At 47.9% G+C, this 18,754-nt stretch overlaps 1 protein-coding gene and 1 pseudogene across 19 annotated transcripts in view; both read left to right on the forward strand.

The window, feature by feature from the left end:
- Window positions 1-10,764, forward strand: part of Pced1b (PC-esterase domain containing 1B) — a 134,029-nt gene extending 123,265 nt beyond the window's left edge. For 3 of the 19 annotated variants that reach the window (XM_087557559.1, XM_087557564.1, XM_087557563.1), the window contains exons 2-3: window positions 435-873; window positions 9,115-10,752. In XM_087557559.1, the coding sequence (XP_087413685.1) occupies window positions 751-873; window positions 9,115-10,470 (1,479 nt within the window). In that variant the 5' untranslated portion in view covers window positions 435-750 and the 3' untranslated portion in view covers window positions 10,471-10,752. Of the gene's footprint in view, window positions 1-434; window positions 2,347-9,114 lie in introns of those variants that run through there. The other 16 variants (XM_087557560.1, XM_087557565.1, XM_087557558.1 and 13 more) reach the window with 8 other exon arrangements.
- A 5,661-nt stretch (window positions 10,765-16,425) lies between these two features.
- Window positions 16,426-17,036, forward strand: Btf3-ps7 (basic transcription factor 3, pseudogene 7; annotated as a pseudogene).
- Window positions 17,037-18,754: the final 1,718 nt, after the last annotated feature.

Genomic DNA, 18,754 nt, shown 5'->3' on the forward strand with positions numbered 1-18,754 from the left:
GGGTGAAATGCCTCATTTCACCGCGAGTAATAGTGATAATTAGTAATAAAGCTAGCTAACACCCTGAATGGGGGAACTCCTTGTGGGAAATAGTTTTCCCGGCAGAGAATTGCCAGGAGGGAAACAACATGCACATTTTCTAGATAATTTTATTTCCTCCTTTTGATTTGAGCAAATATTTATAGCTGGGTTAAAGGCTCAGGTTTTGAAACCATATATATATATATATGTGTGTGTGTGTGTGTGTGTAGTATATTGTATACTATATATTTATATAGTATATTATCTCCTAAGAAAGGAAACCTAAGCCCCAAGCTTATCTAATTCATCAGAAGACTGGCTATCAATAGCAGGCCAGTTCTGGCTTTTGCTAGCTGAACTATCTTGAGTGATTTTGCATAACCTCTGCTTGCCTCTCTTGATTTCTCCTTAAGTAGAAACTGAAGTTTTTACCTGACTGGCCTGTGAGGATCCAACCGGCCGGCCAGAGTCGTCTCCTTAAATGTCCACTGTGAGGAAGCATGGGCAAGTGAGGGCACATCTGAAGAGAGCAGGATCAGAGGGCTCTTGAGAGCAGGAGGAACCTATGTTTGGGGACAACCTGCAAAACAGGCCTAGCTAACTGTAGCGGCAGACCAAGCATTAAGGAGGACAGACAGACAGACACCTGTCTGAAGGACAAAGGAAGACTCTCTGACCGAACTGACTTTCAATGAGCAGATCTTAAACTGATCCTGTATTTGATCCCAGATGGACGGATGGACACACACACACACACACACACACACCCCAAAAATTAGTCATGCAAACTATGTGAAAACGGAAGTGAAACTGAACACTGCTCAGCTTCTGAAAATGTTGCAAAATCCTGAGGTATGTTTTCAATATACACGTGTGTCTACCTTACATACATGATACAATGTATTCATAAGTTATCTTGTAGGTATAACTAATATATAAACGTGTGGGGATCTGTTACAAAGTGTGTAATGTAGACGCAGGTGTCTTGTCTAGTGATAGCCAGACCCTGGGTTGGATCTCTAGCACACACACACCCCCACCCCCAAAAAATGGAAGAAGTACTTGAGTTAAGCTACTACCATTTTAAGGATTTGGATGTTTCAAGAATGGTGGAAACAGACATCTATGAAAAATAAAAATGACTGGAGCCAGCTTTTTGGAGGGAGTTTATTTCCACCCAGTCATATATTTCCAACCAGGAGTGGAGTTCTGAACACCAAGAGCAGGCTGTCATCTTTCCAAGCCACAACCAATATTTACCTTGAGGAAGACAGCCCAAAGGTCAGGAGGGAATTGTCTCAGGAATTGTCAGTTTAACGAGAGGATAAAGAACCTACGAGAATCAGGGAAGGTATTGTTATTCCTCCCTCCCCCCACTGAAGAACTTTACACACCTGAATGCCAGGAGCTTGAGAACCCCTGGGTAGAGAAAGGGCTGGTTTGAAATGTGGCAGCTTCATGCTAGCCCTCAACGGTTAAGAAACCGCTGGTAATTTACTAGGCTGCCCTCCTCTCTAGGCCAGAGTTGCAAATCTGGCGGGGAACTCCAGCTGGATCCAACCCCAGGGCCGAATCCCGGGCCCTCCCTCTCAGCCTGGTGGCTTTACTGCCTAAATCTGAGTTATCTGCATACAAATAGTATCGATAAGGTGATGGGTGGTCCTTTGTCTTCCTCCTCCTCGGTCTGGGGAAGAGGAGCCATTTACAATCTGGCTGAGGAGACGGGCGAAAGCAAGTACTTTCTGGGGTAAAATAGGGACTGCTTTTGGGTGACTGAAACCAAGGTGGAGGAGGGCTGGAGAGCAGAGGAGAGGGCCTTGAGAAAGACCAACTTTGAGGGAGTCCTTCTGGGAGACAAGAGGGGTACAGCCAAAGCTCCAGGGAGGACAGGACCCAGCGGGGCCAGTGACACGGACTCAGGAGGGCGTTGCAGAAGTTCGGTCATCAGCAGCTGGGAAGGACGAGAACCGGCCTTTGAAAGGAAGCCAAGAAGCCAGTGGTGATTTACTGACAAATGTCTTCGGGTTTGATGCGATTGGGAGCCAAATTAAAGTCAAAGGAGGAGTGAGTGGGAGGGAGAGGACCGGACACAGGCTGTGCAAACAGCGCTTTAAAAAAGTGGCTTTGAAGGCCAGGCGGTGGGACAGGCCCGGGAGGTGGAGCCAGCGAAGTTACCTTTCTTTTTCAGAGCAGGGAGAATTTAGAAGGGTGGGAGCTAACCTTAGGACTAGTGACTAGAACGCAGAGCGCAGGGTCAGCCCACGGGGAGGTAGCCTGAGATGTAGGAAGCGCCCGGCGCGTCTGGCTGCTGACCTAACCCAGGAGGTACGTGTCTGCCTTTGCGCTCGGTGGGAAGGGGGACCTGGGGATGGGGGGGGGGGGGGCGTCGGGTCCTCGGGCTTTCGCTAGAACCCGAGTGGGGCCAGTTTGTTGTGCTGGCGTTGAAAGGGGCCCCGGTGTCCCGCAGTCGTGACTAGGCCTTTGAGATCCCGGGTCTCATCCTCTCTGTTACGGGAGGGGAAACCGAGGCTCCGCAGGACGAGTCTCGAGACTGAGACCAGTATGACACTGGTGTTTCTTGGAGCATGTTCCTTGCCCCGTTAGGACAGATTATAGAAGCTGTGTGCGATTGAAATGAAATCCTCTCGAATTGTTTAAATTCGATCCAAATGGGAGCAGCACAGCGGTGTGCACGCCTTGAATCTCAGCCGTCGGGAGGCAGAGGCAGGAATTCTCCAGGCCAGCCTGGTCTACCGAGCGAGTTAGACCAGCGAGGGCTACACAGAGAAACCCTGTCTCCGGGGTGGGGGAAAAAAAACAAGAAGAGAGAAACTCCAAGTTGTCCAAAGGTTATCTTTGTCTCTAAAAGGCGTCTGCGTTGCAAATATTAGGGGCTTCCATTTCGTTCCTAATTTTATTCCTTGCGTTTCTTTTATCTGTGAACGGTTGTTTTTGTCGCTTTTGATTTTTCGAAATAGGGTTTCACTGAGTAGGCCTGCCTGTCCTGGAACTCACTCCGTAGACAGGGCTGGCCTCGAGATGCTTTTAGGGTTTTTAAGGTTTTTAAGCGTGTAATTGCAGGGTTAGGCATTAGCGTGGAGGGACGGAAAGCCACGGGCTCGGCCTGTCCGTCTCAACGCCTGCCTAAGCAGGACTTTGGGTCACCTGGAACCCACTTTGAAGTGTGGGCATCTTTGTGGTTCAAATTCCCAATTATGTCAAAGCGTCAACCAGGTTAAATGTGCAGAGCGGCAGCTGTCAAGGCCCTGACACACATTGCGAACTACGTTTTTTTACAGACCTAGGAAGGGCTGAGGCCTGTTAAGCAGGTGGCACCACCGGCCTGAAGGGGAGACTTGGTCCTCCCAGTGGCTCCCCGGCCACAGCTTCTCTGTGGCCACCCTTAACCACAGTTCTTCACAGTACTTTTATGTATTTGGCGTGACCCTAAAACCACCTTTAAAATATTACTTCTACTGCTTTGGGGGGATAATCAAAAGTCTATGGTGAATTCCCAGTTCAGAGGCCAGTGACTGCCTCTCCCCGGACTATCAGTAGCCAGTAGAAGGCTTTGTGGGCCATCCTAAGATTCATAAGTGTCTTAGTAGGCTCGGTCCAATCTAACCTAGGCCCATTGCAGGCCATGTAATTTTTTGACAAATTTAGTTCGACCTAGGAAGCTAAACTAATACCAGAACATAGGAAAGCCAGGTATGCGGGTGAGTCCCTTAGAAATAAGTATTTTCGGGGTTGGGGATTTAGCTCAGTGGTAGAGCTCTTACCTAGCAAGCGCAAGGCCCTGGGTTCCGTCCTCAGCTCCAGAGGAAAAAAATAAGTATTTTCTTGTCTATATGCACAATTGCCTTAAAACTGAAGGAGATCTCGGAAAAGTCAAAAATACTGATCTGAGGTGGGCCGTTTAAATCTCAGCATTCAGGATGCAGAGGCAGGCAGGCCTCGGTGTTCAAGGCCAACCTGATCTAAATATCAGTTCCAGGCTACGTAGTGCAACCCAGTCTTAAAAAAACTGGATGGATGGGCGGGTAGACAGACAGACAGACAGACAATAAATTTGATTCTCTCAAAAAACCTTTAAACAGAAAGGAGCTATTTATAACCCTAGGACAGTGCTACAGTGGGTAATTTAGTCAGATGCATGAAACTATTAAACTAGTTTTCCCTGCGAGCAGTCCAGGCAGGCAGCATCCTATTGTTTCGTCTGTCTGTATGATTTAAGACCTCTGTCCCATCTCTAGGGTGACTGGCCTAGTTTGTTGTCAGTCTTCCAAAACTAACCTAATTACTACAAAACATTGATTAATGAAAAATAAATGCTCTGGGTTTGGCTTGGGATAGCTATAAAGTAATAGTCAGAGATTTATAATTCATGCCTTATGAAGCTCCTGAAAAATTAATTGTCCCCAGATTGAGAAATACAAGCAAGTTCCTTGAAAGTCTTTTTTTTTTTTTTTAAAGTAGCGTTGGCTGTCATTAATGCGTATCCCTCCCACCTCACCACAGCCCAAGGATCTTGCAGCAAAACAGAAAGTAATTAGGATTTGGGGAAGCGAGCCACATTTTAAAGAGTGGAGTGGTAGGTGGCCATGACAGTGCTTGCACCCCTCTGCCTCTAGCCCCGCCCCCTCCTCTGACAGCCTTGGGCACTTGTGTGCACACATCCCTCTGCAGGGCCAGCTCCCATCCTATCTGTCCTTGGCAGCTTTTTCTTATCTCTCCCCTGGAGGGAAGAGGCCAACTCGTTTTAGTTTTTCTCTTGCAGTAATGATTCATCCTTGGCGCCTTGTGCTGGAATTATGGGTGTTTGACCACCACGTCAGCTGACCCACTGTGTGCTCCCCTCTCATTAAAACAGCTTCCAAAAACTAATGGGGGGGGGGGCTTAGCACATTCCTCTAGCCGGGGTAGATCAAATCCCTGTTCTGTTTCACTTCTTATAAGAACCGGGAACTGGAAGTTACCGGTCTTAGTTAACTGTCTGAGATGACTCACCCCTTCTAACCAGTCGTTCGGTCCACTAACAGCAGCATTTAGGTTTTGTCCTGCATTGAGCGCCAAGCTGCTCTTTCTCACGGGGGCAGAGGGTGTCTGACTTTGTCCGTCTGGTTGCTGCCTCCTCCTCCTCCTCCTGAGTTTTCTTTCAGCTGCTCACTGGAATGCTTCTTTCTCTCCTCCCCTTTCTCCCCGATGCTATCTGCACCTTTCTTCCCCATGGAGGACAATGGAGAATTCTTGTAGACAGTTCTGCTTGACTTGGCCCTGAGCCTTGGGAGCAGCGGGTGATCCAAGGTTCCCTGCCTAAGATACCAGGAGCCACAGTTTCCCTCGGGGAAGTCACAACCTACAGCATTTTGTCTTCCTGGGTTATGCTAACGCCTGGTTTAATATTTGTGTCTCATGCTTGAGAACGAATGACGAGACGTCTATTCATTCCCTCCAGCCCCACCCCCAGGTACACACAACTGTCCACCCCGGGTAGTTAGCTGCCTATGAGTAAAACGAGTAAACCTTAGTTCCGTTCCCTCTATAACCTTTTCTATAGACTAGGAACGGAGGGAATGTTTTCAATCGGTCACCCAAGAGCCATTCTGCAAATGCCAGCATTATATTCAAAACCCTCACCTGTCATCGCCTCCTTTGGTCTTGTAGGTCCCCCATGGCAGATGAACGGTTTCCTCTCTCTTGGGGGATGCTTGCTGACAACCGATAATCACTAACTCACACTAGGAGCTTGACAGTACTACCAGGCTGGAGAGTTTGCTCAGGTTGAGAGCCCGCTGTTGAGATCTCAGCGCCCACCCACCTCAGGCTCCACACAACTGCCTGGAACTCCAGCTCCAGGGGGTCCTACACTCTGGTCCCTGTGAGGACCTGCAGACTTACGAGAATAAACAGTATCTGAGAACTTAACACTCGATCCCCACATCAAATTGATGTGAGAACTGTAGTCCTTAAGTAACTTATCTGAAGCAAGCAGAGTGGTGTCCCACCCCGTATGGTGTCTTGGCTCCAAAGAAGTGTCCTCTAGTATGTTTGTGTGGTTTTGTCCAAGGCTGGCCTTGAACCCCTGATCCTCCTGTATTGTATTACAGGCTTTCACCACCGTACCAGGTTTACATTAGTTATCAGTGAGGATCCTCTCCCTACCCTCCTTTTACCTGAGACAAGGTCTTGCTATGTAGACCAGGATGGGGCTACCCAAGAGCTAGCATTACATAATTCTATACTACTAAGCCCAGTTAAAAAGTGTTTGTGAGCTCAGAGGACAAATAACATTGAACTCGGCTTTTTTTTCTTTTCCCTTTTCTTTTTTTTTCTTAATCTTACTTTTGTTTGTTGCTGTTTCTGTTCGTCTTCTTCGTTTTTTATTGGCTTGCTTGCTTGCTTGCTTGCTTGTGTCTTTTGAGACAGTGTCTCCCGTTCACCAGGCTGGCCTCAGATTCACTCTGTAACCACAGATGACCCTGAACTTCTGATCTTCCTACCTCCCTACCTCCCAAGCACTGAGATTGCAGCTTGTGCCACCACCCCTGGTTATGTGATAACGGGGATCCCACTCCTGGCTCTCTCTCTGTCACCTGAGCAGCATCTGCAGCCCCGTGGGCCCATTACGTCATGGCATGCCTCATTTACTGCTTCGTGAGGATGAGCCGTTGATGAGCTTTCTTTTGGTTTTGTTGAGACAGGGCTCTCAGTAACCTTGGCTGTTCCTGGAGCTCACTAAGAAGACCAGGCTGGCCTCGAACTCACAGATACCTGCATGTCTCTCCCAAGTGCTGGGAATAAAGGTGCACCACTGCCCCGCAAGACCTTTTTCTGATTGCGATAGTTAAAATGGGCAAAGACAAGTCAGCGTTGTTACGTAGTCTATGGAAACTCGCTGTTCTCCCTGTTGTCATAATTTATACTTGTGACCGCTCAAAACCACAATCTGCACAGCCTTAACATCTTATCTGTCACTTGGTCCCAGTGGTCCCATGGCTTTAACGCCAACATTTGGGAGGCAGAGACAGCCGATCTTCTCTTTGTGTTCTTTAACACCAGCCTGGTCTACACAGTGAATTCCAGGAAATAGGGACCCTACCTAATAACTACCTAGAAAGACCCTGTTTTTTAAAAAAGTTTCAGGGGTTGGAGATTTAGCTCAGTGGTAGAGCGCTTGCCTAGCAAGCGCAAGGCCCTGGGTTCTGTCCCCAGCTCCGAAAAAAAGAAAAAAGAAAAAAAAAAGTTTCAGATGTAGTGGTGCATACTTCTAACACCATCACCCAGAGGCCAAGATAGGAAGATTGGGAGTTAAAGGCCCGCCTAGAATATACAGCAAACCTTTTCTCAGAAAATAATTAACAATGTCGTGCCAGCTCTCAATCCGTGCCTGCTTAGCAGTGTACATGATCTTGCAGCTCTCAAGTGGATGACACTAAGTCCCTGAAGTGAATTCTGGGGGTTGGGGATTTAGCTCAGTGGTAGAGCGCTTGCCTAGCAAGTGCAAGGCCCTGGGTTCGGTCCCCAGCTCCGCGGAAAAAAAAAAAAAAGAATACCCAGCCCTGAAGTGAATTCTGTACCCCTCTGTCGGTTTATTGGCAGCATTGTGTCTCTACCTCTTAATTGTCCCGGGAGAGAATCCTAAGTGGGAAGTTGAATGAAGGTGACTTGTACTTTTTGTGTGTTTGGAGGCCGAGTCCCACAACACTGCCATGGCTGACCTGGAACTATGTAAACCATGCTGGCCTTTAACTCACAGAGATCCTCTTGCCTCTGCTGCCCTGGAATTAAAGGCACGCGCCGTCACGCTTTCAATTTTGAGGTTTCAAAGCTTGAGTCCCAAGTCTGTCAGCATTTCCCCAGAGGGTTTAGTAAGGCAGAACCTTTTCTGTACCTACCTCAGTCCCTGGGGACGGGCAGATTAACCAGGTTGACAGGGGAAAAGAAAAATCAAGTTTGGTATTTACAACAGGATATCAAAAAACAAACAAAAACCACACCACACCACGCTTGGGAGAAAGGTGAGACACTGTTGTACGTCTTTAGAGGTTTCCCCTTGGATATAAATGAAGGAGACTCAACCAGAGCTTTCTATAGGTGATGCCTATGTCTCCAGAGCCTTTTTTTTTTTTTATTAATTTTAGGTGGGTGGGTGGCATTGCAGGGTGGTTTGTGCACACAAACATGTGTGCACTCATGGAACTTCCTATTTATTTATTTATTTATTTATTTATTTATTTATTTATCTATGTATTTATTTTGGAGGAGATGTAATATTTGTCTCTCTGGGCCAGAGGTCTGTCTCCACTCTTTCGCCTCACATTCCTTTGTCTGAGATAAGCTTTCCCTACGTAGCACTGGCCCCTCTAGAATCGGTAGACATTGGCTAGCCTTTGAGGCTGCCTGCCTCAGCCTCCCAAATGCTAGGATTAAGGGCAGCCATCACCGGGCACAGCTGCCCGCCTTATTTTTTTGAGATGGGTTCTCCTACTGAACCGGAAGCCTCCCATTTTGGACAGGTAAGCTGGGATCTGCTTGTCTGTACTGCGGATTTGAGCACAGATCCTCTAGCGTGCGCAGTTCCTGGTTGTTTTGTTGTTGTTGTTTTGTTTTGTTTTGTTTTTTCCCCACTGAGCCAAGCGCTTGGATCTCTAATATATTAAAAATGGTTTGAGCCTCAAGGAATGGTAACTGTCGGAGGTGACAGGCCCATCAGAGCAGATAGAATCTAAACCTAAGCGAGAGAATCCCCAAAGTCTTAATTAGGTGGCCACCTGTCTGAAGTTAAGTGGTGACGGTGGAGCCCGCCTCTGGTTGGGTGGAGCCTGGGTAGTCCAGAGCTGTCCAATAGTAAAATGGAATTGCAGATCTAGGAGGACTTACCCCTCCTCCTGCCCTCTTCCCTACCTACTCCTCCTCCTCCCAGCCCTCAGGCTCCACGTTCTGGAGCCTGCATTGTAGTTCCTCCCCCCACCCCTTGGGGGGCGGCGCACCGTTGGTCAGCAGCTCCATTCTCTACTTCCCCTACCTTTCTTAATGCTTGCTGCTCTGCCTAAAGGTGAGTCCTTCCCAGCGCTCTCTCTTCTGTTCTAGCAGTTCCCAGGCCCAGCTTGTGCAAAAGAGGCAGCTAAGAGGCACACCGCAGGCATCATGGTCCGCCTGTTGGCCTCCGAAGTACAGCAACTGCTCCACAACAAGTTTGTGGTCGTCCTCGGGGACTCTGTGCATAGGGCAGTGTACAAGGACCTGGTGCTCCTGCTGCAGAAGGACTGCCTGCTCACTAACAAGCAGCTCAGAACCAAGGGGGAGCTGAGCTTCGAAAAGGACCAGCTGATGATGGGAGGCGAGCTGGATACCCTGCACAACCGCACGGACTACCGCGAGGTACGCGAGTTCTGCTCCGACCATCACCTGGTGCGCTTCTACTTCCTCACGCGGGTCTACTCTGAATACATGGAGAGCGTCCTGAAGGAGCTGCAGTCCGGCAATCACGCCCCAGATGTGATCATTATGAACTCCTGCCTCTGGGATGTCTCCAGGTACGGGCGGAATTCCTTGAGTAGCTACAGGCAGAACCTGGAGAACTTGTTTGGGCGCATGGACGAGGTGCTGCCCAAGTCGTGCCTGCTAGTCTGGAACACAGCGATGCCTTTGGGTGACAAGATCAAGGCGGCCTTCCTCCCACAGAAGTGTAAGGGCCAGTACCCCCGGATCTCGGTAGCCACCCTGAAAAAGAAAGTGACCCAAGCCAACTTCTACAGCCATGCGGAAGCAACAAAGCACTATTTCGACGTGCTGGACTTAAATTTCCACTTCCGTCAAGCCAGAAAGCACCTGCAGGGAGATGGCGTGCACTGGAATGAGCATGCGCACCGCAAGCTCTCCTACCTGCTGCTGGCACACATGGCCGATGCATGGGGTGTGGAATTGCCCCACCGAGACCCCTGGGAGCCTGGTTTTGAGGCATGGGAAAGTTCGGGCCAGGTAGAGGAAAGGCAGCCCCAAGACAACATAGGTCCTCAGTTTGCCCAGTCTCCACCTTATCCTTTTCCCAGGCCACCTCCCCTGCTCCCGTCCCCTGGCTTGCCTATAAGACCCCCACCCCTACTAGGATGTCCCCTGCCCCCACCCCAGCCGATGCCCCCATTACCGCTCTATCCACAAGTTTCCTATTTTTCCTCAGACCCTGTTTTCCAGTCAGATGAATTCTATATCCATTCAGATAGCCCCTCATCTAACCACACTGGATATGCCTTTGAGGGCGACTTTAGCTTTTATCCCCAGCCACCCATGCCCAACTTCCGCCCACCCTGTCATCAGCGCCAGGCCCCTGTAGTGCATAGGGGCTTCCCAAGGCATTTTCCTCGAGGCCCCTACATGCCTTGGAGAGAGAGGCCCCGGAGACCACAAAAACACGCCCCGGCCTGCCTAGAGTCAAGGCCCCAGTAGTCTTCTGACCAAGCCTTACTTCTGGATGGGGCCATGTGACGTCTGTCTTTTTGTCTCATTGTTGATCTGACACAGTGACCTTGCTAACCTAAACCCAGCCAGTCCTGTCTTGGACTTCTCTTTGTGTATTGCTGTTAGAAACAGAGGTAGGGAAGAGCAGACTGGCCCACTCCTCCTGCCTGAGGCCATCTCCTCCCCCTGAGTGACCAAGCAAGCATTCTTACTACCTCCCCCTCGCTATTCTTGTTGCCTTTTTGTAAAAATAAAATTGAAATACAGAAATTGTTTCCAAAAGTGGTTTTGCCTGTTGTATGTATGTATGTGGTGTGTATGGACGTGTGTGTGTGTGTGTGTGTGTGTGTGTGTGTGTGTGTGTGTGTGTGTGTGTGTGTTTAATGGCAGGCTCTCCTTGCAGTTAAACCATTAGCTCTTAGCAAGGACTGTATGTACTAAATGGTGGCACTGAAAGCTGCTTAGTAAACTGTTCAAAACAGTTGACAGTGTAAAGGATGCTGTTTTCTCAAGGAGTCACTCCTAGAACTGGAAACACTAGAGGTGTGAAAGTTAGAAATTTTGCAGAACAAGAGAACCGAGTCCAAACAAATGACTCTACTAGTCTTTCCTACTCTGAACTTGTTACCATTTACATTAAGGTAGGTGTGTGTGTGTGTGTGTGTGTGTGTGTGTGTGTGTGTGTGTGTGAGAGAGAGAGAGAGAGAGAGAGAGAGAGAGAGAGAGAGAGAGAGAGAGGGAGATAGCTCGATCTCAGGCATGTAAGACCAGTCTCAAACTGTGAACACGACTGAACTCATCCTCCTGCTTCCTGAGTGCTAGGATTACACATATGCACTACTGTGTCTGTATATGGGATATGGAGAATCCATTCCAGGGCTCCATCGTGTGCTAAGCAAGCTGTGTATGTACAAGGGAAGGCTCACCATCTTCTTGGCGAGCCCTTGACGAGTCCTGTCGTTTTGGGCGTGAGGAAATTGGAGAAAGATTAGCCACACTTACTGTGAGCTACCATTGTAGAATAAAGCCGCAAGTTGTTAGGGACTCCCAGTCATAAGCCCTTTCGGGTTCAGCTTTGAGGAAGTGGCCACATCTAGTATTCTGCCTGTAAGACTAAGTGTAAGTCACTGAGGGTTTAAGTGCTAGGCCCCTTCCCTCTCAGGTAAAATGCTCAACTAAGATGTGAGTAAAACCTGAGCGATGGGAATTTTTTACTGATGGAGCAGTCCGGTTTGTAGGACCCTGGTCCCACCGTCTCTAAATGTAATAATTCGGAATCCATAATAACACCAGAAATCAAGGCCAGATGGTTTTGTAGATACACAGTAGCACTCTGTCCCCCAGAGAGCACATTCCTGGAGAAAGGGCTCTTTACCTCAGAGGTCCCGGAATCTTAGGTCCTGGGAGTGACAAGCACCCCCATGATGAATGTTTTTCGTTGAATATGGAGATATGCTTTACAAAGGTGTGGGTATGGCTGTACCCCAAGTTTCTTAAGATCCTGTAAACTAACACCTGTGTAGGGCATCTTACAGAGTGTCGTTGAAGCAGCACAGGGACGCCCTTTGAGGACCCTAGAAATGTGGAAAAAACAATTTGTCTCAGATTCGGGGAGGGCAATGACTGGTAGTGGATTGGCGTCATCAGCCCACACACTGTTCAGTTACCTTAGTTCCGGGTTGATTTCCCAAACAGTGTATAACTTCCGATCAGAGTCACGTGGAGCTTTCGTGTTTTCAGGGGTAAGCCAGTAAACTCATGCTCGGGTATCTCTCTGCTGAGCTACGTCGGTAAGTATTGGTCCCCATTCCCCCATCGTGCCAGTGAACCATGTTTCTGGACACAGTGCTGAGAGCCAGATGGTGAGGCTCCTGGGTTACGCATCAATGGTGACGGCCGGTCCCCGACAGTTGTTTCTCAGTGGGTAGAGTTTGCCTACCCAGCCGTGCTCTCTTACAGCTTTGGGGAGTCACGAATCTGAAATCCACGTGTGACGGCTATTCTTAACTGTCACCTTGACCATGTCTGAAATTAGCCAAAACCTAGTCAGCTCGGGAAGACAGACTTCTTGGACTGGAAGGACCACAGGCTGTAAGCCATTCTAATAAATCCCCTTTTCATATTTACATATATGTGTGTATTTGTGTGTGTGTAAATAGACACATGTGAACATGAAAATATACATACGAATGCATATGAATATGTGTGTATATATGTATTTATATACATATATATGTATGTATATACCTAATACATATATTTTCATCTATTAGTCCTGTCCCTCTAGAGAACCCTAATTCAGATTTTGGTACCAGGAGTTGTTCTAGAGCGTAAGGATGAATATTTTAGGTACATTAAGCATTAAGCATAAGCTTTTCCAATTTGCCAACACCTAGTCACCAATCCTCTCCAGTTACCGAAGCTTCTCCCGGAAGCTCAGCGAGTACTGGAAACCCACGATTGGAACTGTTCTACAAACTTGAGAGAAATGCACTTGATCATCCCGACTGACCAATTGTAAGAGGCAACAGATCTGGGGGCCCCGTATGTAAGACTTTTAGACAATGTGTGAGAAAATAAGGAAAATGATGCTAGTTGGCCACTCTTAGTGTCTCTGGATAAACTAGCAAAAGAGAATGGGCTCTCACTAAAATTAACCAACTGGTAGCATCTCAGAGTACAATGAAGGACAGTGAACGCCATGATAGAACTGTCCAGCTTCAGATAACACTCTAAAGGTTTCTAAGTGCGCCCCGGAAGAGAATTACCTCTCCAGGGGCAACATTTAAGTTTCAGAAAATCAAACCAAAGCCCTCATGAAGTTGTCTGAATCACTGCCAAAATTCAGTCCCAGCCTCAGAAAATGTTGGCACTTAAAGAATGGGCTCTCGCAAAACGGGATAAGAAATGCGTGGGAGGACCCTATTGAGAACCTTGAACCCTCATTCTCAAAGGCTCATCTCACCTGAGGAAAGAGTCTCTCCACCCTCAGCAGACCATGGACCTCCCTCTCCAAAATATCGACTTTTCTATGGGAAGAAATTAATCCCATATTGACTGCTAAAGCAGCAGTAGTTTTTCTCTGAAGGAAACACCAGGCAAGACAGTTCTGATGCCGCCCAGAGCCCACGGAGTCTGATGTCGCCTCTAGACCCACAACCAGACTTAAGGCTAAGCAGGCTCCTAGAGAGGACATAGGAAGTGTAGCTCCGGGGTTGGGGATTTAGCTCAGTGGTAGAGCCAGGCCCTGGGTTCGGTCCCCAGCTCCGAAAAAAAGAAAAAAAAAAGGAAAAAAAAAGGAAGTGTAGCTCCTGGGCAGGTGGGCTACGTACAGAAGAACTTGGTGAGTCCGTTAATTGGTTCAAGCAGGAGTCTGGGGACATGTATGGGAATAGAGTCTAAATGTGGGGGATAATGGCGGAAGGACATAAAGCTGGGCCAGGCTGAGGTTTATGTGCACATCCTACGGAAGCTCACCCAGTTTCTAAAAGGTGTCAAAAGGCTTTTGATGGACTGAAGCATTCACCAGAAAACTCTGGAGTGCTGAAAGGGAGTTGGAGATAATAGTCCTTGGCTTAGTGCTGAAGAAGAGACTTCAAGGCTCAGAGACACGGCAATGCTGGAGTGGATACGCTGTGTAAAAAAACCCAATCCTCTAGGATGAAAAGGCCCGGAAGACATTCCCTTCATGAATCCTATAAGATGCAAAATGGTAAGAGGGGCCCCGGCACATTTGAAGAGTTGTCATTACAGCCCTGTGCCTTGGGGCAGACCTTAGGGTTGAAGAGGCTACTGCAAAGCTGGATTAAGAGGGATTTGTGCCCTTGTACAGGGGTATCTGTGTACTGAGGGAAAGGGAACAGTCGGGTCTGTTGGATACTAGTCTGAACTGAAGCTGATTCCAGGAGGCTACACACACCCAAAACACATCATGGCCCTCCAGTTAAAGTAGGGACTTTTGGAGGTCAGGTGGTTAATAGAGTTTCGGCTGAGGTAAGTCTGATGCACAGTAGGTCTGGTGTGTCCCTGAACTCACCCTACAGTTATTTCTCCAGTCCCAGAATGTATCACTGGGACAGAGATAGACTCAGAAGTTGACAGGGTTCTCACATCGGTTCCCTGACCTGAGGTGTAGAGACTATTATGGTTGGAAAAGCTAAATTGAAGCCTTAAAGCTGCCTCCAGGAAGCTTTAAGGAAAGGAAAACAGTGAACCAAAAACAGTGTCACATCTCTGAAGGGACTGCAGAAACCAATGCCACCATCAAGGACCATGAAGAAGCAAGATGAAGGTGACAGATTCAACGGGGAGTTGGAGGGATTTCTGGGAAATAGTCAGGCTTGGGAGATTTGCCCTGAAAGCTGGAGTCGACAGATGCTTGAAATCGAGAAGAAGGAAATATATTCATTTTATTGGTTCTATTTCTCTAGAGAACCCTGGCTAATACACCATGATTCCAAGATGAAAATTCTCCCTGTATCCTACATTATCCATACATGACCATGTGCCAGCCCCTGCCTGAACAGCCTGCAGAGTGTGGTGTGTATCTGTCTTAGGGTCTTACTGCTGTGAACAGACACCATGGCTAAGGCAAGTCTTTTAAGAACACCATTTCATTGGGGCTGGCTTACAGGTTCAGACGTTCAGTACATCATCATCAAGGTGGGAACATGGCAGCATCCAGGCAGGCATGGTGCAGGAGGAGCTGAGAGTTCTACATCTTCATCTAAGGCTGCTAAGTGAAAGACCGACTTCCAGGCACCTAGGTCTTAAGCCCATGCCCACAGTGACACACCTATTCCAACAAGGCCACACCTCCAAATAGTGCCACTCGCTGGGCCAGGCATATTCAAACCGTGACATTATCCCAGGCATTTGATGCCTGTATCAGGGTCACCGAATATCCCAAGATGCATTACAATGGAACATGCTACTGGGAATCGAGAATGAGCAGTGTTCTCAAACTGAGTCGTCAGTTGCCAACAACGATGCCTTCTTTAAACACAGGTCACCATCGTTTAGGAGCAGGACTCCAGTCCTGAGCCAAGGCCTGTCTTAAAAATCCAAGAGCCTCCAGAGCTTCTCTGGGTAGCCCATACGGTTTCATGGCCACATCTGGGCTCTGGGGACAGGTAGCATTATGCTCCCATTGGCCTCTGCCTTGGCTGATAGCGGACTTCTTGAACTTGGCATATGTGGTATCTCTTTACACCCGCAGGCTGTTCTAGCAGGGGCTGGCACTAACTTGGTCTTGTTTGGATAGTGTAGGATACAGGCAGAATTTTTATCTTGGAATCATGGTGTATTAGTGAAGATACTGGCATTGTTGTTTCTTATTCCCGGCTCTAAATAGAACGGGCTAGTTTGAGCAAGTGGCTTGTTCGTTGTTTGCTTTTAGATTTATTTATTTTACTAGCGTGAGTATTTTGCCTGCCTGTATATATGTACACCCTGTGGGTGCCTGGTGCCTGCAGAGGTCAGAGATCACTGGACTCCCTGGAAGAGAAGTTATTAATAGTTGTGAACCGCCAGGTGGCTGCTGGGGATCGAACCTGGGTTCTCTGCAAGAGCAGCAAGTGCTCTTAGCCACTGAGCCATCTTTCTAGCCCCTTGCCTAGTAAAGTTTGGTTGTGTATGCTGCCTGTGCAATGGTGTCCCACCAGCAGAGTGACTGTCCCCATAAGCAGTCTACACCACCTTTGGTGCCAGTGTTCTTTCTCAATGTCATTTGGTGTGCCACAAGGCCTTCCCAAGTCCCCAAACTTCAAGTCCATGTGTCCAGAGTGGAACCCCTTGGATTTTGATATCCAGGCAGTTCACAGAAGAGGACATGCTCAAAACCACTGCTCTTCACGCCTCTCCTCCTAAAATATACAATACATAGATGTATAAAGAAGTACTGAGGCCATCTTGCATCCCCGAGAGTGTGCGCCTTATCTCAGCTGGTCTGCCCGAGAGCCCCTGAGTGTGAACCTTAGTCCCCCTCGAGGCTCCATTTCCACTCTGACATGATGAAAGAAATGATCATGAACCAGGGAAAACTCGCCAAACGGCAGGCACGAGTGCGCATTGTTGGGAAAGGAACTGCTCGTAGAGAGAAGAAGGTGGTTCACAGAACAGCCACAGCAGACGATAAAAAACTGCAGTTCTCCTTAAAGAAGTCAGGGGTAAACAACATCTCTGGTATTGAAGAGGTGAACATGTTTACAAACCAAGGGACAGTGATCCATTTTAACAACCCTAAGGTCCAGGCGTTTCTGGCAGCAAACACCTTCACCATGACAGGCCACGCCGAGACAAAGCAGCTGACAGAAATGCTTCCCAGCGTCCTCAACCAGCTTGGTCCAGAACAGTCTGACCAGTCTGAGGAGACCGGCTGAAGCTCTGCCCAAACAATCTGTGGATGGAAAAGCACCACTTGCTACCGGAGAGGAGGAGGAGGATGAAGTTCCAGATCTGGTGGAGAATTTTGATGAAGCTTCTAAGAACGAGGCAGACTGAGTTGAGCGACTTCTGAAGAAGGTGGCGCTTGGCAGAAGTTACAACAGGAGCTGCTGTTTTATATCATGACTGCTTTTTAAAATTTTTTTGTTTATTATGGACCTGATAAAATCTAGATCTCTAATATTTTTAAACCCAAGCGCCCCCGACACTGCAGCTCTTTTCAGTTTCGCTTATGCCTAATTCATTCTTTGCAGCAAATTAAGCTGAAGACGCCTGGGAATAAAGTTTGGGAAAGGTTAATAATAATAAAAAAAAAAAGAAGTACCGAACACCTGGGTAGGTGTGGCATGTTTTCCAATTTGTGTAGCATAATGCGGGGTTTAGCCACTGTCAACAGATACTTCATTTCTTTGTCGTTTTTAATATGTTCCATAAACTTGTATGTAAATAAGGGCGTTTAAGTTTAATACTGTGTGGCATCGATGCCAACAGCCGCTGAAATTCAGCCCTCTCTCCTTGTGATGGTTTGAATGCTCAGCCTAGGGAGTGGTACAGTTAGAAGGTGTGGCCTTGTTGGAGGTGTGGCCTTGTTGGAGGTGTGGCCTTGTTGGGGGTGTGGCCCTGTTGGAGTGGGTGTGGCCCTGTTGCAGCAGGTGTGTCGCTGTGGGTGTGGACTTTAAGACCCTCATCCTAGCTGCCTGGAAGCCAGCATTCTGCTAGCAGCCTTCAGGTGAAGACGGTGAACTCTCAGCTCCTCCTGCACCATGCCTGCCTATACACTGCCATGTTCCCGCTTTGGTAATAAATAGACTGAACCTCTGAACCTGAAAGCCAGCCCTAAAGAAATGTTGTCCTTAGAAGAGTTGCCCACAGCAGTAAAACCCTAAACTAAGACGCCCCTCAAAAATGGTTTCTGCCACTTTTCAAAGTGGGGGCCAGTAAAGGGTCCATAATTATTGACTATCATGGCTGTTGTAATCTTGTAGTTCTAGAAAAAATCCCAACACAGCCCCTTTCAATGCTATGGTGCACTGAGGTCATGTGTCCTACAGGAGGTCCCATTCTTACTTTGTCTAGTGGTTTCTTCCTTGTGTTATCTTACTTTCATCCCAGCCTGTGTCTCCTACCAAGCAGAAGGCTGGGGTAGAGTCAAGCGACATGTTTTGGTAGACTGGTTCAAGGGCATTTTCTCAGCAGTGACACCAGTCTTCACATACTCCAGGCTAGCTGGAAGCCTCTCTTACGATTGCGATTCTGAACCTACAGGTAGCGAGGGTCCTGTGAGGCGATGCTCTGATCGCTGTGAATATTCCAGTTCCTGTAAGTTTTCACGCAATGTTTTTAGCCGCTGGTGATTCATGTGTCAATATTTTCATTGAGGGTAGAAAGATGGTGATTTACATTTTCCCCTCCATTCACCAGAGCTAACTGGTAACCTTGAATTGCCCTTCGTGTTGGCTACCACAAAGTATGGCAACGGGTGAGGCCAGGAACCTCATTCCAGTTAGATTGACCTCCACCAACAGAGCTAAGCAGTGAGCATCTTGACCCTGATTCTATGAAACGAAGTCCTCAATAGAATCTAGGGCTTTCAAACAACTGGGGAGACCCAGTGTTAACACAGACGTGGTTGAAGTAAGATCAATACTAGACTGGTGACAACTCTTGTTTTTGAGGGTCAGAAAGAGCCAATGGATGGCCATTAGATAAGACTTTATAAAAATTATCCCTTACTGTTGATGCTGACAGTAGCGGGGAAATCCTTTGCATGTAACAACATCCACACTGTGAGACTTCATCTTTCCTAACCAGGCACGGCAAATGTCTA

Source organism: Rattus norvegicus, chromosome 7 (genome assembly GCF_021556685.1).
Source record: "Rattus norvegicus strain SHRSP/BbbUtx chromosome 7, alternate assembly SHRSP_T2T, whole genome shotgun sequence".
NCBI lineage: Eukaryota > Metazoa > Chordata > Mammalia > Rodentia > Muridae > Rattus > Rattus norvegicus.